The 23694-nt window shown below is 37.3% G+C and overlaps 1 protein-coding gene across 2 annotated transcripts in view; it reads right to left on the bottom strand.

Moving 5' to 3' along the window:
- Window positions 1-361: 361 nt before the first annotated feature.
- Window positions 362-23694, bottom strand: part of SEPTIN10 (septin 10) — a 57050-nt gene continuing 33717 nt past the window's right edge. The window contains exons 5-11 of one of the 2 annotated variants that reach the window (XM_069495160.1): window positions 21993-22179; window positions 17111-17272; window positions 15360-15456; window positions 14016-14184; window positions 8869-9001; window positions 2171-2358; window positions 362-432 (exon numbers count right to left, since the gene is read on the bottom strand). In XM_069495160.1, the coding sequence (XP_069351261.1) occupies window positions 417-432; window positions 2171-2358; window positions 8869-9001; window positions 14016-14184; window positions 15360-15456; window positions 17111-17272; window positions 21993-22179 (952 nt within the window). In that variant the 3' untranslated portion in view covers window positions 362-416. Of the gene's footprint in view, window positions 433-2166; window positions 2359-8868; window positions 9002-14015; window positions 14185-15359; window positions 15457-17110; window positions 17273-21992; window positions 22180-23694 lie in introns of those variants that run through there. The other variant, XM_069495161.1, reaches the window with a different exon arrangement.

Here is a 23694-nt window from a genome sequence, read left to right as displayed (position 1 = left end):
ACGCAAAATTCATTTATGGTTCGCATACACCTCATCTACATAGCTAGAAGATAATTTTATATAATATTTTTAATAATTTTGTACATGAAACAAAGTTTGTATACATCAATCCCTCAGAAAGCAAAGGTGTCAGATATAGAATTTTCCACTTGTGATGTCATGTGGTTGAAAAGTTTTGTATTTTGGAGCATTTCATATTTCAGATAAGGGATGTTCAACCTATACATCATCCACTTTGGCTTATGTATTGACCTTATATTTAAAAGTATTTTTCCATAAGTGTCAGTAACTGTGGCCATTTGAGAAATATAAAGTAAGTGATAAAGCAAATAAAAATGGCAAGAAAATCAAAGCACACTTTTGGTTTTTTAATAACTTCTGTTTGTGATGACCTTCTGTGCTCTGGAACTTCTGTTTTACATGAAATTGGAGCTGGAAAGAAAGAAAAACATTTTGATTGGTATAATAAAAAACCATATAGGAGCTAGAAATGAGCAAATATACATGGATATATAATAGGATACCTAGTTATAGGACTTTGAAAAAGAAAAAAAAAAATCCCAAAACACCAAATCATATTGTCTTGAAAAGCTCAAAAAACTATGGGTTTGGTCCTGATTTTCCAAACAACAGCATGGTTCTCAAGTGGAGCAGGGTGATAATTTTTACAAAGTAAATGTATATTGTCTTTCATATGTGGAAAAAAATTGGAAATCTAATTCTGGTAACACGGGATATGAAGGTTAAAGATCCCTTAGCTTTATAATACAAAGCATGTTGAAAAGCAGTAATAAATGATATTTATAGTTTACCTTTTGAGATTCAATGCTTTAACAAAATACAGCTATTATACTATCATATTTAATTTTCAACAAATAATTGCATGCCCACTATGTACCAGGCACTGGTCTAGGTTCTGGGGATGGATACGTCAATTAACAAAATAAAGATCCACGCCCAGTAGAGCTTACATTAAAAGATCACACAAGGGAATCCATTCTTTTTTTCCCAAATAACTAACTATAAAATCTATAGGCCAGTTAAATCCACCAAAATCTGTGGATTTACTTCTCCACATTTAAAAAATGGGAAGTGACCATGGGCCAAGATTACATTTCCTAAATATTCTGAAGTTGAGTTATAATATTCTGAAAATGCTGAGTTTGAAATAGATGCAGTGAGAAAATTAAACCAGAAGAAGTGCTGCTCTGTGAGGAACACAGGAGGACAGGGTGCAGCTAACATGGAGGTAGCTGAAGTGAACCAAAGCAGAGGCCCACAGAGGCCCATTCTGAACAGAACAGGTCATGGTGAATTTCAACAACAGTCAAATAGTTAAAACTGACTTTGAACAACAGTCAAATAGTTAAAACTGACAAGGACATTTTAAGTGGGAGAAATAAAATGAGGAACACAAAGCACTGAAGGAAATTATCAAAAAGGAAAAAAAACTTATTTTCTAAAACTGTGGTAACTGATTTTAACACATACCCCAAACCTACAAGCCTTGAGATTACCATCCAATGCTATTCATGGCGGCCCCCTTGCACTGTGGCCCTCTCTACCTTCCTCTGCATCTTTACGTCCACAATTGGTTTCAGAAGCTCTGACATCAATGCACAGGAGTTCAAATCGACAGCCCGGTACCCTTATTAAAATAAAAATTCTCACAAAATCAGTATCAGAATTTGTTAAAAAAAAAAGTGAGCCTAAGAATTCGGGATTTTTAAATAAAATGCTATATTTTATGTCTATGATTCCCCAACAAAGTGCACAGCTTCCATTTAGACATGAAATTCAAAATAACTCATGGTAGGTCAGCAGTCATTAGCTGTGTACTAGGGCCAGGGCTGGGCTATGAAGTAAGAGCAGCTAATTTCTTCCCCCAGTTAACTGATCCTTTTTACATTGTGATGTATTTTTATTTTGTTCACTCATTCATTCATTTTGACACATATTTACTGAGCATGTACTCTGTGCGGGTGCTGCTCTGGGCGCTGGAGAGGCTGCAGCGCACGAGAGGACAGGCCTCTGCTCTCCAGGAGCTGGCGTTTAGGTGCAGGAGGCGGACGAGGAGCAAGTAAGACAGACAGCAGCGCTAGGAGACCCAACAGGGCCCGGGGACAGACGTGGGGCGCGGCAGCGGGGCAGGGTGGCTGGGGACGCTTACTTCTTGCGGTCCTTGTCTTTCCTCAGGTTGCTACCGGTTGCCAGAAAGGACTGGGTCTGGAATATCTCACAGGCAGCTTTCTTTTTAGAGAAGGCAATTATTTCTTCATCCAAAATTCCCTTTTTCTCTTCAAGCTTCATTCTCTCTTCTTGGTGAACTCTCTTCAGGTGCTCAAATTTGGCCTGCAGCTGGAAACACGAGTGCAATTCACGCTCCCGACACTGCGCGGCAGCACACGCCCGGGGCCGCCCAGCCTCGCGATCCGCGGCACCGCAGCCTGCCTAACCAGGCTCAGCAGTGCATGCTCCTGGTAAAAGTTTACCTATGAAACTGCCTTGGGAACTTTAATTTTAAATGAGTTCCCATGCAAAAAATGCTTTAACCGAATCGAATAAAAACCATAACTTCATAAAAAATCTTTTTAAAACATCTGAACTTTTCCTAGAGTTTTTGTTTTCTCTTTACATTTTCCCCACAAAGCCTCTTAAGTTCCTCAAATCCATGCTCAATAAAAATAAGAGACACAAAGTACAGAAGGAGATTATAAAAAATTTTTTTTAAAACCCTCTTTTCCAAATAAAGATTAACACGTATAGTCAGTTATTGAAAACTGTACTGGGAAACCTCACTGGAAAACAAGTGTGAATTGTCAACTTACGTCAAGAACCTGAAAAGTGTATTATATTTTTCCACAGTCATTCAACTTCTTGAAATCTAAACTAAAGAAATTCTAAATTCAGAGAAAGCTTTGTATATAAAAACACTCACCATAGAATTTGCACTATATTGGCAAAAAACAGCCTAAGTATCCAATAAAGAGAAAGTCAAAGTGTAAGTTTATGCTAAATACACTCAATGCAGCTGTGGGAGACCAGAATGGGCCACCCCAATATGCAGGCAGTTAAGCAGCAGCAGGAGAGAGAGCTCTCTGCCTTCCCTCTATCTGCCTAAAGGCAGGACATGATTTACAAAGACAAAGGGGATGGTGCCCCCTGCCCTCCCCCCAGGGAGAATACAGGTTCACCACTATTAACCACCAAAGACAACTGTAGAACCCTGTAGAACCTTTTAGGCCTAGGATGGTACCATAGGAATCTACATTAACCAGCTTTGCTAACGAGCCATTATTTGCTAGTTATTTGCCTTCCTCCAAGTTGCTGCCCCTAGAGACTCAAACGTCTTTTTCCTTTGTCTTGTCACTGCTGTAAAAATTTCCTGTTCTTCATTGAAGATGCTATATAAGCTGCAATTCAAAGTCACCTCTTTGAAAATCACTCATTGACTGTGTCTCCCATGTATATGTGAAATATACATGTTAATAAACTTCTGTTCAATTTTCTCTTGATAATCTAAGAACATGGCGAACACAGCATCCATTCCAACTAGAATCTATGGAAGTTATTCTTCCCCTACACAGCTATTAAAATGAGTTTTGCAAAAGTTTGTATTACAACATTACATGAGATTTCTCTTAAGTGAAAAAAGCAGAAGTAAAAAAAAAAATATCTAAAGGACACAATTCAGTAAAATTTCATTTCCTTGGGACGGAAAATCATCTTGGTAAACCATAGGAGGGAAACAATGTCATCCTGGATGTCATCTTAGGGCAGGCAGGCCCATGTTTGACTTTGTTTTGTTCCACAAGTTAAGGAATGTCCTGTATGGATCATACAGGGCATATTTCTCAAAGTTAGGAAGGACATAAAACTCTAGAAACAGCTAACAGATAAAAAGGAAGCTTTAAGAAAATTGGGACAGCAAGGGAAAAAAAGATAATCTATTTAACATTTGTGCCATGATTGATGTCTGGCATTGAGTTTTAACACAAAAAAGGAAGCTCTCTCCAGCGGCGCCCTGGGTAGCCAAGGCGCTGTGTGCTGAGCTCCAGCGCAGCCATGAACATCTCCCTGAGGATAACGTAGGACCTACGTCTTTTTCATCTTTATACCCCCAGCACCTAGCACAGGCACGCTACTCATGAAAGAATTCTAAAAGATGTGGAAGAACCAGTAATGAGATGGAATATACGTGAAGTTCTGCATCATGCAAGTTCAAAGAGTCAAGGAACAAGGAATAAAGTAGGTGGACCTGGTTTAATTGTGGCTTACCTCAAAAAAAGAAAATTATGGACTTAAACGGGCTCCATGTAAATCAGCTATGTGCCATGCCTGCCAACAATACAAGCACAGCATCTAGAATCTATGTCAAAAAAGATAACTTGTTTTTTGGTCTTCTAGTCTGGTTATATAATCCTGAGATTAATATTTCAGTTCTGGGTAGCAACCTAATATTCATGTAAAAAACAAGGACCTGGTATCTAGAAAAGAAGGCATATAATAGTTGAGAAAATACTTCATTAAAAATCAGAGGCTGAGGGTAGAAACCAGAGATAGCTGAACTCCAGTCTAATGCATTTCTATAATAATATGTTCCAAATATGTAATAGGTTGTCCTGTGAGCCAGTGAGTCCCTGATAGAAGTATTCAAAGGGAGCCAAGGTTGAAATAGATGATTAAGTAAGGCTTTTCTAACCTAAGATGCTTTTATTCCAGATGCCTTTTCAGAGGCATCAGTTCCTTAGCATTTGCTTAAACGGTTTCTGCTTTTATAAAAGATACATAAGTATCAGTGTGAGTGTGTGTGTGTGTGTGTATATGTATGTGTGTGTGTATTTTTAAAGGGTGGGCCTCCTTTAGCAGTCATTCAAATCAGTGGCACAAATACAGGCAGTGTACCCCCAAAGTGTGGCAGAGGAACAGGGTGAGGGGTAAGGCCTGGAAGGGAGCCTAAGGGGCAGGGCAGGTTTCTATTATGTGAACAGAGATATATCTGGTTACTTAAATGGAGGCTGCATACTTTCTATGCATACTGAAGTATCTTGAAAGTTTACAGAGTACTTCCTACATCATTTGTGAGGTTGACTAAAAATTCCAGGAAAAGTCAATGAGGAAAACATTTAAAAGAGGGCAATGGGGAGGAAGGTGTGAATGTGACTATTATTCACATGACATGAAGTTTGCAGCTTTTGATAGCAATAATCCAGTGCATGTACATGAAGCATACACTCATGGTTCCATTATTCACTATGACAAGCAATTAATTCAAACATATTCTCAAATACTCAAAAAATTAAAAACAAGGGATCTTTTGTGCTGCTGATAATTAGTCACCAGTTCTCTCAAGATTAAGTTGCCAATATGCTGTAGTAGCCCTCCCTTATCTGCAGGGAATACATTCCAAAACCCCCAGCGGATTCCTGAATCCTCAGATAGTACCAAACCTATATATACTATGTTTTTTTCCCTCTACATACATATCTATGATAAAGTTTTATTTATAAAGCAGGTACAGTAAGAGATTAACAAAAACTAATAAAATAGAACAATTATAACACTATACTGTATAAAAATTATGTGAATGTGGTCTCTCTCTCTCTCTGTCTCTCAAAGTATCTTTTGCTAATACTTTTGGACCATGGTTGACTGCAGGTAACTGAAACCTTAGGAAGTGAAACCAAGGATAAAGGGACTGCTGTACAATGCTGTGTCATCTGTAAACACTACTTCTGAAAATACTATACATTCCGTTACTCAATGGTTCTTTTAAAAGTATCCATTTTTAGAAGTTAGAAATGAATACTAGAGAAAACATTTCTCTCTTGTTGAGCTAGTAGACAACTTTAATCTAAGCTCTGTGTTCACTGGGGTCCCTTTTTGCCTTGCCTGCCTGGAAGTCAGAGCCCAGTCCATCTGTTCACTTAAAAGTTCCCTCAACCCAAGGCTCTCAGTGGCCCCTCTGTGCAAGTGCCTTCTTCTTGCCCTGTATTATAAAGCTCCTATTCTCCTCATGATCATAGTTGCAAGGTGGCTGCATTTTTTTATTGTAAATTACCTAGAATACTTTTTGGAAATAGGAGTGGCATAAATGTTAAATGAAAAAATTATACCAAGAAATAGACTGACATATAAAATTGGGAAATAGTAATACCTTGATGATGGTCATGTAATCTGAGGGATAAATATGAACTATACTTTTTCTTGTGGGGGAGGGCTTATAGCATATGGGAAATCTGTGTGTCATAAACGACGTGCCTCCTGAGTTCACCTAGAATTATCTCAATAACGGTGTAGGGAACATAACATGTCAACCATATTTGGAGACTTCATTAGTTCTGTGCGTCTCCCTACTCTAGTCATTTAATGTTCACATACTGTCATCTAACTACATAGCCTTGTATTGAGCTAACTAAATATGAAAATCCAGATTTATACAAAAGATAAATTAAGGATATTTGTTTCATCACAATATTGGCAAAGATAGTTTAAATAACAAGGCTCTGTAATACAGAATTAAATAACGTTTAGGGTGGTATCTTTTTATTAGTGACTGCCAGTATCTTATTGCTATAAATAGCTTTAAAATGTTAGCAGCCAAGTAGTGGGTGACTAACTGTCCCAGTTTGCCTGCAAAAGGCCTGGTTTATACCTACCTGTTGTTCCAATATAATTATAAATAAGCTTCCTCTCCCTCTACAGCCCTCCTAATCAAGACCATAAATTATATAGTCCCTTTAGTCCTTCAATTGATGATTCTTGGTCTTGTGGAATAAAGATTAGTGACTGGATGACTTCTTCACCAGGTTGACCCAGGCTCTGAGCAGGAACAGTATTGGCTTCACAGTGTCAAAATGGTCATGATGTACCTTATAATATTAGCTCAACAAGTCCCTGAAATCTACTGTCTCTAAAGCTACATAATTAAAAGTTTAGAACTCTTGTGACAACTTTGGTGGTTGATGCCTTCGCTTTAAATTAGTTTCATCACTTGTTTAATATATACTCTTAACAAAAAAAGCACTTCAGGCCAGGCGCGGTGGCTCACATCTGTAATCCTAGCACTCTGGGAGGCCGAGGCAGGCGGATAGTTTGAGCTCAGGAGTTCGAGACCAGCCTGAGCAAGAGCGAGACCCCGTCTCTACTAAAAATAGAAATAAATTATGTGGACAGCTAAAAATATATATAGAAAAAATTAGCCGGGCATGGTGGCGCATGCCTGTAGTCCCAGCTACTCGGGAGGCTGAGGCAAGAGGATTGCTTAAGCCCAGGAGTTTGAGGTTGCTGTGAGCTAGGCTGACGCCAGGGCACTCACTCTAGCCCGGGGCAACAAAGCGAGACTCTGTGTCAAAAAAAAAAAAAAAAAAAAAAAAAAAAAAGAGGCACCTCAACTATAAAAATAAACAAAAATCTACAAATCACCTACCGACAAATAGTATTTATCTTTTCCCCCCAACCATTTGGTCTCCCTGAAATCTTCTTTTAAATAATACATACACATTTAAGCAAAATATTCTTATGTGGGATTTTAAAAATTAAAAATCAACTATAAACTACGTCTACATATTCTCTTTCTTCTAATTGGTAAAACTAAGAAGCATGACATATAAGAAACAAACTCTTAGAAGAGTTTTACTCTCCATATGGCCTTAAAGATGAATCTACTAATTAAAAGAAAAACCATCATCCTTATTTTGTACTTATCACAACTTCTTCCTTAATGTTTGTATTTAAAAATAATTCCAAAGTAGGGACAATTCTTGAATAAAAAAGAAGAAACTAAACAAACATAATATCCAAATGCCATATGTGATCTGTGATTGAATCCTAGGTCAAAAACAAACACAGAAAAATCACCAAACAAAAATAAACAATGAAAGGCAAGACAATTGTGGGGTAATTGGAGAAATCAGGATATAAACTGGAGATTAGGTTAAGATTATGGCATTCCTATTAATTTTCTTAGGTGTGGAGAAGGACATGGGAACCCTAATACTTTCAACTTTTCTGTTGTTTGAACTTTTTCAACAGAATTTTTTCATTATAATTCAAATGATAAATAAGGTAAATTAATAGATTATTTACTTTACAAAACCATTTCCTGTAGGGTTCATTTAAATAGCAAGTACAAATGTACTTGAAAAATAATAAATTTGCAAAATTAAATTACAGATAACTCTTTAGGAACTCTTGTATTATCTAGTTTATTTATATTAACATTTCTGTCTTCTCTTACAAATTCCCTTTTGCAGCAAAATGACCTTCATTCTAAATGTGGCTGTTTACTTAAAAGGCACCATTGCGGTTAGCCCCACGGGTCTAAAGAAAATAGTTTAACTCAAAACTAAAACCGCTGCTTGAAGAACTAAAAGCAAACAAAACCATGAAAGTTGACTGGTGATATTTTTTTGTGCCAAGGCTATTCCAAGGTCATCTAGACCATCAAACTGCATCCAGAAAGCCTGAGTTCAAATGCAAAGAAAAGCCACTTCACAGCTCTCAGTTACTCATTTCATGGCAAACAACCACCCCAACGATTCTCAGAAAAGGTTTTAGCCACAGCTAAAATGTTTATGGCTCATGATGAAGATATAATATTTAAAACACTTCTTAGTAACCTAGTCTATTACAAGTCCTTGGTAAATCACTCTAATGGAAGATGATTTGCTCAAAAGGGCAAGATTTTGATTTGATTTCAGATTATGACTTTTTTAAAAGTCTGTATTCAAAGACTACGTGTTAGAATAGCTACTTTTAAATGGACAAGTAGCCTACAAAAGCATCTCAACCAAATTCTTAAAATAAATCTCTCAAATTAATAAAATACCTAAAAAAATACAAATCGCATCAAACCAGTGTACTTGCCTCTCTTTCAGCTTCTTTCAATATAGCTTCTTTCTTCTTTACTCGCTGCACAAACATCTGCTTCATTTCTTCTTCCTTCCTCTGACGTTCACCATGGAATTCATGTCTTTTGGCTTCATAGGTCTCTTGAAGACTAAAATAGGTATTTGTGTTACTACTCTTCTGTTAAAAGATGATGTAATAAACTTGCAAAAGTACAATAAGTCCTCACTTAACATCCTCCATAGGTTCTTGGAAACTGTGACTTTAAGCAAATGAATGAAACCAGTTTTCCCAACTAGTTTTCTCATAAGCTAATTGATATAAACAAGAATTAAGTTCCTGTCTGTTATGAAAACATCACCAAACTTCTGAATAAAGACCCAAAACACTTCTAATATTAAACACTGAAAACATTTTCTTGCTATACTACTCTCTTCTCTAGCATAAAGGTAGCTTGCTGTCATGAATCTTTAAGGCCAACATAATATTATCGCTGAAAATCACAATGACTTAAAGTTGAAGAAGAAGAAAAAAAATTCTCAGATGCTCATTAAGAAAAGTCCTTAAGCCTTCACTTGGGACCTGTTTATTTGTGTTTCATGTACAGTTCTAACAAGCGTGGTGAACCTTTTCCAAATGTACGGTGAACTGTACAAAGTAAGTTAACTATTTATTTCTTAAGAGATGCAAAGACATAAAATTTTACCATGTCAAACCTTTAAGCAACTCTAAAATACTAGAGAAATCTTCTTTTCAAAGCTATAGGTCCCACACTTCAATGACAGTGATTTCGTACTGAAATGCTAAAGGTGAGTATGGGAAAGAGATTAGTTACATTAATCTGAAATTATTAAATTTGGGGATTTAAAAAGTTTTATAAAACCATGTTTCAAATGGTTTAAATAATTAATATAAAAATATTAAGATCAGTTAATTAAAACTGTAAGAGTATAATGCCACTTACTTAAGTGGACTTCTTGGTAAGCACTTGACTAGTGTTGGTAGATTAGGATACCAACTATGACTCAGCAAAACCATTCAACAAATGTAAATGGAAAAACAAACTGAAGATCTGGCAAAGAGGGGGGCTGGGAAGTACACAGAAATAAAGGTCACCCTGACAGGTTCATGTAACTTTTTTTTATTGCTATATAGATATAATACTGAGAGACAGTTTACATGCCAACCAAATTAAATGGGGAACATTCCTCAGAAAATAGAATGTAACTTTTTGAAACTATAAAAAATAAAAGCTTCCTAATACGTTAGGCTGTAATAAACTACAGAAGCCTTATCAAATCATTTATTTACAAATGAGAAAGCACCAGAAGAGACACTTTGCCTCAACTTGACTCAAGAAGTCCACAAATTCAGCAGGAGATGTCTCTGCTCTGAAGAACAGGCCAGAAGGGGAGAGCCTCCAAGCACACACCTAGCTGCCCCTTTCTAGCTGGTTCTCTGCAAGCAGCTTCTAGCCACTGTTCCCACCCAACCGGAGCCTGGCCTAAACTGAAGAACCTCCCTTTCTACTTTCCCACTTCTCACCTGAGCAGTGAGCAGATGCTTATCAAACTGGAGAAATGCTCCATAAGTATATGTGATGGACAACCGAGGATTCCAGACTGCCCACCATCTGTCCATCTTCTCTTGTTCTATTGTCTCAATTATCTCTTGGGGAGCCACCTCTCCCCCATGGGACACAGCTTGGTGGGACAAGTAATCAGGTTCATGCCCACTGATAATCAAGAGATGGGAAGGTGACCTAAGTTAGACCTACTAGAAGCTCCTTCCCTGGACTGTGAATTGTGAGCAGTGGACAAAGAAGGCTGGCAATGGTTTCAGTTCATTCACTCCATTCCCAGAGCTGGAACGAGACTGGTTTCCACCTGTTCTAAGCCTTCCTGGTGAATCTGTAAGTCCTAGCCTATGTGGCCCACTAACCACTGCCCTTTTTAATTGAACACAGAGTGGTCTTAATTATTTTCAAAGAACTGTAAAGAAGTGCCTCTGTACCTGTACAGCACAGACCTGGGACTCAACTTCAACACAGCAGCACGCTCCCTGTTTCGACACCCTCTTCACTCACTTCTAAGACGTGACACTGCTGGCTTTCGTCCTCCTCCACCCAACCCTTCTCAATGTGTCCTCCCTGCTCCTCCAGCTGACAAATGCTAGAGTGACTCCAGGCTATTGCCCAGACACCTTTCTTTCCAGATGGGCTTCTCTCTCCAGGGAGTCTCTACCCTGCTCATATTTTCAATTAACCACCTAAATGCCTATGACTCTTTAGTGTTTTCCTTTGGCTCAGCACTTCTCTGAGATCCAGATAAATTTAAGTGCCTACTTGACACTGTCACTTGAATGTTTCAGGGAAACTCAAAGTCAACAGGTCCCAAGCGAAGCTTATGATCTCCATCGTGCCTACCCCTGGCAGCCTAAGAAAAAAGCTAGTCCTCCTTTAGCTACCCCCTATCTTGATAGATGCAGTGATCATCCACCTAGCCATGAAACCATAAGTCTCGGAGACCAGAAATCTCTTTCTAGCCTACTGCTTTTTTATCTGCTTATATCCAAACAACTATTAAACTCTTCCAATTTCACCTTCTAGACACCTCTCAAATATGTCCAGCTCTCTTTATTTTCATTGTTATCACTTTAGTCCAGGAAATACTCTCCTAAGCATCTTTGCACACCCCTTCAATACCTTCTTGACACTGGAGCCAAGAGTGAATTTTAAAATTGAAATATGGTAATCACTTCTAAAATGACTCTGTCTTTCCCTTAGGACAATGACCAAATCCTCACCAGGGCCCCCAGGGCTCCTGCCCCCCTGCTCTGCCAGTCTCATGTTAGTGCAGTCCTGGCCCCATGGAACTCCAGCACACTCATCTCCTCCCGGTGGTAAAGATGCCATTCTCCCTCTGTGTTCTGAGCCTTTGCATGGGTCTTGCTTTGTGTTTCCCAAGTTATTACAGTTCACAATAGTCACTGCCTCAAAGGAGTCTTCCCTAATTTTCTGGCTTAAATCGGGCCCCCCCCATTATACATTGTCTACTTCTGTAGTGCACATATCTTAGCTGTAATTTACTGTGCAATAGGTGTTTAATTTGGGGGCCTCAACTACAAGAATGTAAACTCCATGAAATACAATACTAAATCCTCAGCACTTAGCCCAGAGCCTTACAAATAAATATTTAAAAAATACTTATGATTTTACCTAATATTATTCACTGTTGACTCCCAAAGTACTCACTCACCCTTACCTTCCTCCTGAGCTCTGGAAACATCTATGTAATAACCTACTCAAATTCGTCACCTTAATATTTAATAAGCAGCTTAAATTTAACGGTTCCCAAAACTCTCAATTTCCAATCCCATCCCTTCCCATCCTGCTCATGTCAATAAAGATCACCACCAGTCACCCCATTTATCAGGTCAAAATAGTGACTCAAGTGATCCTTGATTTCTCTCTCTTTTAAATCCCATATAGGGAGTCCTATTGACTCTAACTTCAAGTACATACCCTAAATATACTTCTCACCCCTCCATCACTACCACCTTCGTCCACACCTCTACCTTCTCAGGCCTGCACTACTATGGCAGCCTCCTAACTTGATCTCCCCACCCCCATACTCTCTTCTCCACATAGGCCCAGAGTGTCCTCCTCCCACGCCCACAGCAGAAGGTCTACAAGGACAAGATCTGGTTTGACCCCACAATGCCTACACATACCCAGTGACTAGCATCATGCCCAAGAAATGGTAGATAAATGACAATTATTTGCTGAATGACTGAAAATTTTGAAATGTAGATTCCTAGGTCTTTGCTTGGGAATTCTGACCCTGCGCTTCTTAATCATCCGCAGGTGACTGCCGATGGATCCACCAGGCAACCTGGACCCCTCTCCTTGGAGAGGACTTCAGAGCTGCCCACTTGCTCTTGCTCAGGATCCTTGCCTCCTCAGTGCAGAGACCTCTGAATTACCCCGAGACATGGAAGAAATGAGAAGTGAAGCCTCCTCTGGGAAACATTAGGGAAGTCAACTTGAGATGGTTAATCTTTAGTGAAGATAATATAATGAAAAAAGTTGTTTTACCAGAATGATTGGCCCACAACCAGAGCACAGCATGCCTGAATTTGGTGGTTGCGGGGCGGGGGGTAGTAAGTACATATAGTTCTTAATTTACTATGCTACCGGAAGCTAAAATGCTAATTAAATACATAGATTAAAAAATTTAAAAATTCAACTTCATTTATGATTAAGTCTTCCAAAAGGTCATACACTGATTGGATGCCCTCTTCTTCCTTCCATCTGTGTTTACTCTGGGGTAAGTGCTAATAGCCAGGGAAAATGGTGAAATACAAACAATGCAATGGAAAAGGAATCCTCAGTCTCATAACAGAGTTTAAAATAGACTTTGCCCCAAGGATTTCATGCTTTTCTCCATGCAAACACTGTTGTGGAATGCTATGCCAAATCAGATTTGCTGGAGTACATTAAAGACTAGAGTTTCATGTGTACACATCTTAATTAAAAAAAGAAAGTCAGGGATATAGCACCACATAAAATTACCAAGGAAGTTTATAACAACATTTAATGCCCTATCTCATAGAACAAAAAGGTCTTCAGGTTCTACAATTCTTATAATGGTGCTGTAAGTTAGAAACAATCTAATCTCTGGCTCCCTACAAGTACTCTCCATTCTTCCTTTACAAGTTTCACTCATTCCAAAACTTTCACAGGAGAAAAACCAACAGATAGCATTTTAGTTTATTTAATATGATTTGTGCTCCAACTTCCTTTTATGATAACAGTTAAATATAATTTCATCTGTCTCAGATAAATACAAAAATAAATCCAAATAATGAGGGCTTTTTCCTTCAAGTATTCATGTCAACATGTACTCAAACAGGGGACTTTTGCCATGTTCTTCCTTCTGTATAACTCCTTCTGAGTCAGACAGAGGTGCAAAAGTAAGACCCTTCAAAAGCAAGAAGATGTCAAGTGATTCAAGAAGCACAATAATTAGTCATTATCAAATAATTCTATTTCATGGTTTTGGGAAATTTCTGAAAAACACATTCCCCTAAATCCTGGCTACACAAAAACATGCAGTCCTCTCTAACTTCCTCTTTGGTTGAATTCCCAAGAACTCCCCTCTCACCTAACAGGCTTGTCCTCTGGGCCCATATCTGCGAAGCCCATTTCCTCCAGCTTGCAACGCCTGTAGAGCTCATAGTGCCGAGTGTGGGTCTGCTCCCGCAGGTCCTCCATGTTTGTGCAAATGAGCATCTCCCGCAGCTTTACGAAGTCACAGTGGTTTTCATTTTCCACTAGCCAGAAAAAATAAGAAAAGAATAACATTGGTTTTTAATCCCTGGCACCAATTAGCATTTATTGAATGAACAAATAAATGAAAACACATGTGAAATAACAGTAAAATGATCAATCTGACAATAGCTATGATTATTTTATATAAGTAACCAAGGAAGAAACTCTTGCATTATACACACTGTATTATAGGCAACATTAATTGAAAGACCAAGAGATTTGCTTTAAATTTAGTAGCCAATGGATAAACAGGAAATTACAAAGAAATACAATTTATTATGTTACCATATGCTCTAGTTATTTCACTAATACTTTGTTAGCAGTTCACAAACCATCCTCAGGGCATTTCACATAGCACTGAAGAAGAGTATGGAACACTATCTCACTAAAACTTCAAAGTAGTAAATTGTGCAAACTCAAGGATACCATCTGTGCATGCTATAATTATCAAATTCTTTTTATACATTTATGATCCTATGTTAGGCACTATTCAAAATTAGTGAACACACTTTCATGGTCCTTCTTCTATGTTTACGGTGACCAGAAGATTATAAATAAATATGTTACGGTAACCAATAGTCTTAAGTACAATTATTACTTTTATATTTTTTATACATTAAAAATGTTACATTTTCTCAATAACAAAATTTGTCAATTTTTAAAAAGCAGCATTTAGAAACCAGTACTAGTAGCGTCTATTCCCCATTAATTTCCATCACAAGTAAATGAACCAGGTAGTACTAATTACTTACTGATTATAATGCTAGATAAATAATCTAAATGTCAGGTGCACTTCACTTAGCTGACTGGTTTATTCTGGAAATAGTTGGCAATACTTTGATCAGTAAAAATATATAAATTTACAAGACAGTTTATTATCCCCTATAGTTAAGTGGTAATTAGTTTATGTATCACGTTTAAACACTACTTTTTACGTTCAAATTTTGGTCAAAGTGCCCTGTGAGTGCTTCCCAGCTTCTGACAGTCCGGGCACCAGGTCATGTGCCACAGGACCTGCATGTGGCACACTGAGAATGGGGAGGCTCTGTCTGGCCCATAGTCTCTGGTTAAAATAGTACACAGACAACTCCTCTGACAGCCCACCATAACCAGGATAATGCAACCTTGAGATTACTAGGCCACATACATATCTCTAGTCATTGTTTATCTCATTTACCTTGTACAACACCCCAAGGGTACTGGCGAGCTTTGACCATTTTATTTCCAACTTTCACCTCATCCATACTTCCTACGACAGCAAATGGCAATTGCCCCTGAAAAGGAACTGGAATATCAATCACATCTTCTCACACCAATGTGAAAACTGACTAGCTAAAAAAAAAAAAATTTATGTATACAATAATAGAGAAGAGAATAATTTATTAAATAACAAATCTATACAAAATCAGATGATCAGCTATGCCTCAGATTTTAAAACTTGGCAGTGAATATGTGTTAATTGTTCTAGTGTCATTTTTGGGCCCCATAGAGAAAATTATTTAGTGAGTATCCCCCACAGGTAAGGCACTATGCTGTTGGGAATGCGGGGGGAAAAGAAAAAAAAAAACCAAACTAAAAACTTTCAGTATAGGTGCGATTTTCCTCAATATAATCTTTGCCATAAAAGACAAAGATAATGTTGAGGAAATTACTCCCCCACTATACATAGCATATGTAACTATAATGTAGTGTATACATCTATATTTAGTATGTGTATAGATATGTTACTAATACAAAGTAATATATAAAGTCCCAAATTAATGCCAATATAGTGAATGCCTTAGAAATTGAGAGGAGTGAGAGATCACAGGGAGCAGAAAGATATTGGCCAAGCCAGATCAGAAAGAAAGGGATTTTAGATAGATAAGCTAAGTGGGAAGAAACACCTTAGGGAAGGACATTCTGAACAAAATGCAATAGCTAGATTCAGGGGCAAGGAGTGGATGGTCTGTCTGAAGATGAGGATTAATACAGAGGAAAAGTCTAATGTAAGAAGTATTAAGTACTATGTTTAGTATTTAATAATTGACATTATTTAGTTTCTTAATTGTGCCTTTCTGAAAAATTATTCTAGGAGATCACAAGAAATAACATTAGATGTAAAAACCATCTAATACATAGGAATTAAGATCACTTCATTTACATTAGTCAGTTTTTACTTAGTTTAGGTATCTTAATATAAATGGGGTATGAAAAATCAGAAAAGGAGAAGGGAAGAAATGGAATGAACAGCTATTGAAAGTCATTGTTAGACACTTAACAAAGGTTATATCATTAATCCTCATAACATCCTTAATATAGGTATTTGCCTAACTTTGTAGATATGTTAACAGTGTCAGAGAGGTTTAATAACTCCAATAGAACATATTGTTAAGTCTGTCTGACTTCAAAACTCGTGATCCTACAAAACATAACCAAGAAACGTGTTAGCTTGAAGAAAGTAAAATAAAGAACTTAGTAATCTTCAATTACATTAAACTAAAAGTTACATGAATGTTTAGTATGTACATGTGACACTGTAAGGGAGGAGTATAAATACCAGCTTTAAGACATCTCCTTAAAGATTTTAAGATTCTAAAGCATTCCAAGGGAGGCTGTAATGTCTTCTTGTGTTTATAAAGACAGGCTAGAAAGGCATCTTTCTAAGGCAACTAAATATGGTTCCACAAGTATATCCCACTCTCACAAATGTATCACTTCATTTAGGTGAAAGCAGAGTAGAGGGAAAATACGCTAAAAAATATATTCTTATTATACTTTTTCCAACTCAAAAAATAAAACATTTTCTCATACCAGACTTTCTGAAAATTCACCTTGTTTGAAGTCTTTTTGGAAGACACAAGTGGAAGTATATTAGTAGCAATGTGACTCATAAATTACAGTTTTATTTTCACATGTAAAACAATCAATATTCAACTAGCAGCTCACATTCATTGCAGCATTGATCCTAGCAACAGTGTCATCATCTGTCGGGAACTGGTATATCTGGACGCCATTGCTGACCAATTCACTCATGAGCTTGATCTTAAACTTCTGTAATTCAGTTTTAGAAATTGTATCTGCTTTGGCAATCACTGGTATAATGTTCACCTATTAAGAATAAAGAAAAACAAAATCTCATAATTAAGGATTTGTTTTTTAATCCCGTAGTTGTTTTTCACTCAAAACCATTCATTCTCTGACTATAAATTTCCTTAATCTAGATCAGGGGGTTGGCAAACTACAGTCCATCTCGCTCCCTATTTTTAACGAATAAAGATTTACTGAACACCGCCGTGCCCACCGTTTATGTACTGACTAGGGCTGTCTTCACACTGCAGCAGCAGAGACGAGGAGCTGCCCCAGAAGCCACTTTCAAAGAGGGCCTGTGAAGACTGGTACATTTATTGCCTGGCCCTTTAGAGAAAAGGCCTGCAGACCCCTGACCTGGGTAATCCCTGGTGGTCACTCTCCTCTCTATATACTCCTTACACAATCATTTCTGTAGGTGCTGGCCTTATAGTAACAGCATTAAAAAAGCAGAACTCTTGTAGGGTTAATCTTTCATTTGAATTAAGGTTAGAAATCTCACATCTTCCTCTCTTTTCCTCAAAGTCTCTTACAATTCCAATACACATTTACTAAGGAAAAGGAAATAAACAGTAAGCTGAAATTGCCTGCTTAATTCACTATGAATTTTTATTTCTTAATGATCTAAACACTAAGTGATTAGGGTGATTGAGCCCTCAGCAAAACTAAGAACAGGTGAAGCTTTTCTTTTTGCCTCTTGTTTCAGCACTGACTCCATCCCCACCTGAGCCCCACAGTGAGAGACTCCTAACAGATGGCAGAGGAAGGAAGGAAGGAACTGTTCCAATACCGACAAAGAGTGTTCATGATGCACAGGAATAACTTTCTCTGTATTATTTAAAGTCCTATCGCTGACACACAGGAAGAGATCTGGGATCGTGAATACTAACTTGTAAATCTAGTCCTCGAAGAGATTAATGTCCCCACAAAAGACTGATGTCTCCACAAACTTGGGATTGGTGGTATTTTGATTTTTTTTTTTTAGTTTGTTTCTAATGAAAAAGTTCGGATTAATCAGTCAAATGTGTCAAGAAAGTGAGATCACAATGTAATTTTAAGAATAAAGGTAAAAATTCTAATTCCTATTCTATTCTCAATTTTTTTCCTCTTCTCCAATTTCACACATTTCACATTGACTCAGTGTGTATATTGGATTTATCAGTCTTCCATATGTCCCAAGGGAGATAAGGAATTTTCCAACTATCTATGAAGTTGATGGCAGAAAACTTCCAGCAATTTTGAGTAAACAGATTTCATGTTAAATTACTCAAAGCACATAAACATTTTGGTGCCAAGTCCTTGGTTTCAATATAGATACTTAATAAATTAAGCCAAGTGAATAACTTACAATTGCTTCCACAATAAACTGCAGAAGTAGACTGAATGCTAAACATCAATGCTTATGTGTCCATCAGAGGGAGGAAAAGTACAGAGGCTGCCTAAGGATGTCAACTGTCACCATTTGCATAAGATAAAGTGACTTTCCATGCCAGTCAAGTGTTCTGCTTTTAGGAATAAAAGACAATGACCTGGAGGAGGCCTGGGAACTGGGAGGAGAAGCCAGCACAGACACCGCCCATCTTTACGTGGTGCTCCTGTGTAAACCGGGATCTCCCCATACCTGCCAGGTGGCTTGTGTGGGTAACAGCTGCCCTTACAAAAACACCTGTGTATACCTATATAATACGCACCAAATCAATATTGAGGCATATCTTAGTTTTCCCTTTAAATCTGTAACAAAGCTTAGGTGTAATCTTCCTGTCTGGTTTGTACAATGGAAAGCTAAAGGCGGGATTTTGATAAGGCAGTTCTGATGTTAGAATGTATCCCCCATCAACCAAATAAAACAGAAGAAAGCAGTGACAATCTTTAAATGAGTGCATGTTACCCATGATCTTCTACTGTAATCATAAAACATTTCACTTTGGTTTGAATAAAATAAGTTATAGTTCAAAAGATAATATTGTAATGCTTTTCAACGTCTGTGGTAATAGAGTAGGCCCCCTCTTCATCTGTGGGTTCTGCATCCAGATTCAACAAACTGATGATTGAAATACTCGGAAAAAATATTCTAAAGTAACAATAAAAAAATACAGTAAAACAACTATTTATATAGCACTTACATTAGGTATTATGAGTAATCTAGCGGATAGGTTATATGCAAATACAGTCATGTGTCACTTGATGATGGTGATAGAAACGCAGCATCCCAATTGCCTCATGCGATTTCATCATAGTGAATATCAGAGTGTACTTACACAGACCTAGATGGTACAGCCTACTACACACCAAGGCTATGTGGTGTGGCCTATTGCTCCTAGGCTACAAACCTGTACAGCATGTGACTGTACTGAATAGTGTAGGCAACTGTAACACTATGGTAAGTATCTGCATACTCAAATATATCTAAACACAGAGGGGATACAGTAAAAATACAGTATTATAATCTTATGGGACCACTGTTGTATATGCTGTTTATTGTTGACTAAAATGTTCCTATGCAGTGTGGTACTCTACTACGCCATTTTACATGAGGGACTTGAGCAACCTAGGTGTCTTGGAACCAAGGGATGACTAATACACATCTAGAGCTAGCTGTTCTAAGAGACAGAAGGTTGGACTGCTGTTCCAAGATATGCTGCCTCTGAACAAGTGCTCATAAGCTCTTCTACTTATTTCAGAAAATCCATTAAGGGACTGCATCAACATAAATTGCTCCTGGCTAATTCTTCTCAAAGACTTTTGACTACTCAAAGGTGACTGGGCTGGCCAATACCTCCCATATCAGTATGTAAATATTCTGAATAAGACTGTGCCCATTAACTAAAAAATAATTTTAAATAACAAACAGTAAGTAGCATAGGTGCTTCCTATGTGCCAGGCACTGTGACAATGCTTTGTAATTTATCTCCACCAGTCATCACAAAAGTCTTAGAGTGGGCTCACTATCCTCATGTTATACATGAAAAAACTGAAGCTGAGTTCATCCAGGGCCACACAGCTGGTAAGCAGCAGGGCTGAGGCTGAATTCAGGCAGTCCATCACGACATCCTAACCCCTCTCAACTGCCTATTTTATACCAGGATTGTGTATTGAGCCAGGAACTCTGAAACAACCTTCTCATACAAAATAACAGATGTAGGTGTTGTTTTTACACAGTTTACATTTTATCATAAAAAATAAAGAATATCTTTACCAAAGCTGGAGATTAGATAATATATATTTATACACTGTACTAAAACAAACTTCTGTTCTACAGCTATTAAGAAGGGGAAGGGTGAACCAACATGTTTTATGTGCCTAATACATTTTGTATATTGCATGCATAATATAACCAGGGCTTTATATACATTATCTCGTTTAATCCTCATCAGGTAATGATAGCAACCATCTCTTACTGGGCTTGTCTATTTGCTAAACCCTCTCCATTTACTTGGATGAATTTAATTAATTTTCGTATCTGCCCCTTGATGTAGGTCCTCTCCCTAGTTTTTACTTTAGAAGTAAGGAAACTCAGGCTCAGGGAACTAAAGAAACTTGCCCAAAATCAAACAGCTAATAAATGACAGAGCCAATATTTAAAATCAGCCTCCACTAACACAAAATTCTACAATTTATATACAAATTACACCATGTTGCTTCTCTCTAGCTAAGACAAAGTTGCACATTCTCGTTTTTATGTTTCTTTAATAAATATGACATTCCAGATAATCAGACTCAACAACGAAAATAACTGGCTAAATGGGTAGAACACCTGATCACATCTGATCAGAAGAACAAACAAGTAAGCTTTATCAAGTTTTTGCTACAGTTAGGAGACTGTGCAACTAGTCAAAAGTAAACCAACCTATGTGTCAAAGCTTCCCTAGCAAGCCTTCATGCTTTCCAAACTGATTTCTACAGGGAAAGCAGAAGCATCCAGAATGTTCTTGCATTCTAAATCCTACCTTATAAAATTAGTAACTAGGATTAAAAAAGCCACCATTTCTCACACCATTAGAAATTATAGGAAAACTCTAGAGGAGCGGTCCCCAACCTTGGCACCAGGGACTGGGTTCAGGGAAGACAATTTTCCCACAGACCTAGGGGGTGAGGTGGAGTGCCCCGGGACTCTGTGGTCTGGTCCCTAACAAGCCATGGACCAGTACTGGTCCTCAGCCTGGGGGTTCGGGACCACAGCTCTAGAGGTTGCTTTTTTTTTTTTTTTTTGTATAAGATAGTTAAGTAGTCTTTAACCATCTTTTTAAACAAATATAAAAATCTGAAGAGATTTAATTTATGGATTTTTTAGTAGCTCCTTGAATTTCTATATAGCTCCTTGGTTCAGAAATTAAAAATAGGTTTTCTTACTGTGGTCCAAATTAAAACACGTTTTACTATGTTTTACTATAACATGTGATGAAACATTAGACCTTAATCTTTGTCAAAGAAGGCCTTCCTCTCATATAATAGTGTCACAAAGTAAAGTTACTGTCAACTATCTATATAAAAAATGTAGAGAATACCCATGTTCTGGCATACAATTTAATCACTAAAAAAGGAACTCAAATTTTACTTTAATGTTTCTTTTTTGCATCTCATTTTCCAAACTGAATTTCTCTAGAAAATAAGCTAAGATAGAAACTTAATGTATGTTTTAAAGCTGCATAAAAGTTACAATATATAAACACATTGTAAAGATATTTTAATAGTTCAAAATAAACATTATAGTATCATCAGTTGATTCTTTTCCTAAACCCACCTTGCTGTCAAGGTTCTTCATGGTTAGGAGATCAAGTGTCTTCAGAGAGTGGCCTGTGGGTGAGAGGAAGTAGAGGCACACATGGATGCGAGAGTCATGGTAGTTGAAGAGAGAACGCTTAATCTTCAGTTCTTCTTGGAGATAGGCCTCAAACTGAGCATCTATGTAGTCAACTATTGGCTGGTAGCTGAAAATAGAGTTAAATATTTACTACAACGTCTCTGTACTACCTTAATATCTGTGTAACTCCTAAGGTTTGAAGTCTGTATTTTCACCAATTAATGAATAGTTAATATCTATGCTAAATAGATAACTTTAGTGATAAAACAATGCACAGAGCATGTACACACAGAGGTAAATACAGATGCGCCTCAACTTACCATAGGGTCACCTCCCAATAACCCAACTGTAATTTTAAAATATTGTACATCAAAAATGTATTTAATGTCCCAATAAACTCATCATAAAGTCCAAAGATCATTAAGCTGAACTACCATAAGTCTAGATGTTTTTCCACTTACAATGGAAGTTTATTGGGAGGTATGTCCCAGTAAACCATCACAAAGTTGAAAATCGTAAGTCAAACCACCGTAGCTGGGTACCATGCTTGAAATGGTATCGAATTTACATCAATTCTTTCCCACATTCATTCAGACACTGGGACTGTGTCTGACAAAGGTTCCCGCCCTTACCAGACTGCTCAAAGAGGCTAGCAGTCTAATTTGTAACCAAACTAGTACACGGCAGATTATTTATCTGAGGAAAGGCACGGGTATCAATAACTTAAAAGATGTTTAAGTCAAAGTCCATGACTTTCTGCCTCTTAAATCAGATTTGTAAGGCATGAAAAGTGTTAACATAATAAAGATGAAAGGTACACATCAGCTGAAAGTATCTAACTACTAATGCTGTAATGCTTTTATTTTCATTTAATTATAAAAAAAGGAAAAACCCATCACGTTCTCTGCTCAGACTCCTTACTCAGATAACTCCTCCCTGGAATACCAACATCCTTCTGGCTACCTCAGCCTACTCATCCTTCAAAATGCAAATCAATTCACAGGACATGTGCAGAGCAGTGTGTTAATAATGTTTGATGATTAGTTTGTGAGCATTCTATTTCATTCTGATGTGCTAAATCGCTGCCTACGCAACTTACCTTTCCACTCTTAACTATTGTCATTAAATAAATCTGGGTTTCCAAGTGAAAATAATAGCAAATAATTCCTACGTCAAATTCCCTGGACACTTTTGTAATTATCTTTGTGGCCCTAAAATGGACCAGAACCTTGTGTAGCTAAGATATTCAATATCTGTGTATAGAATTAAACTCTTCTATCAACACTGCTTGATCCTCCCAGTCCTTGAGTATCATTCTCTCTTTTAAACTTGTAGAATACCTTGTTCTTCCTATCCAAACAATAGGAGGACACAGACAATGTGAACTAGAAAAAACACTTGAGCATTATAAGAACTCAATTCACTATCAGAGTAAATATTATAACACCACTAAGTGATCCTTGGGAAACTGGTCTAAATGTAACCCAACAGAGTTCATTTTCCAAAATAATAAAATACTAAAAATTAATCTGTAAGTATATATTTGACATAAAAAATTCTAAAGAAGCTTTTATTAATATCTTAAAATAGGTCAGTAAGAAGACCTATTATGGGACCTAAGTGAACAACCATCAATGTTCCT

Source organism: Eulemur rufifrons, chromosome 19, assembly GCF_041146395.1.
Source record: "Eulemur rufifrons isolate Redbay chromosome 19, OSU_ERuf_1, whole genome shotgun sequence".
Taxonomy (NCBI): Eukaryota; Metazoa; Chordata; class Mammalia; order Primates; family Lemuridae; genus Eulemur; species Eulemur rufifrons.
Note: the sequence above shows the minus strand (reverse complement) of the source record. Positions and strands in the feature narration are given on the sequence as shown.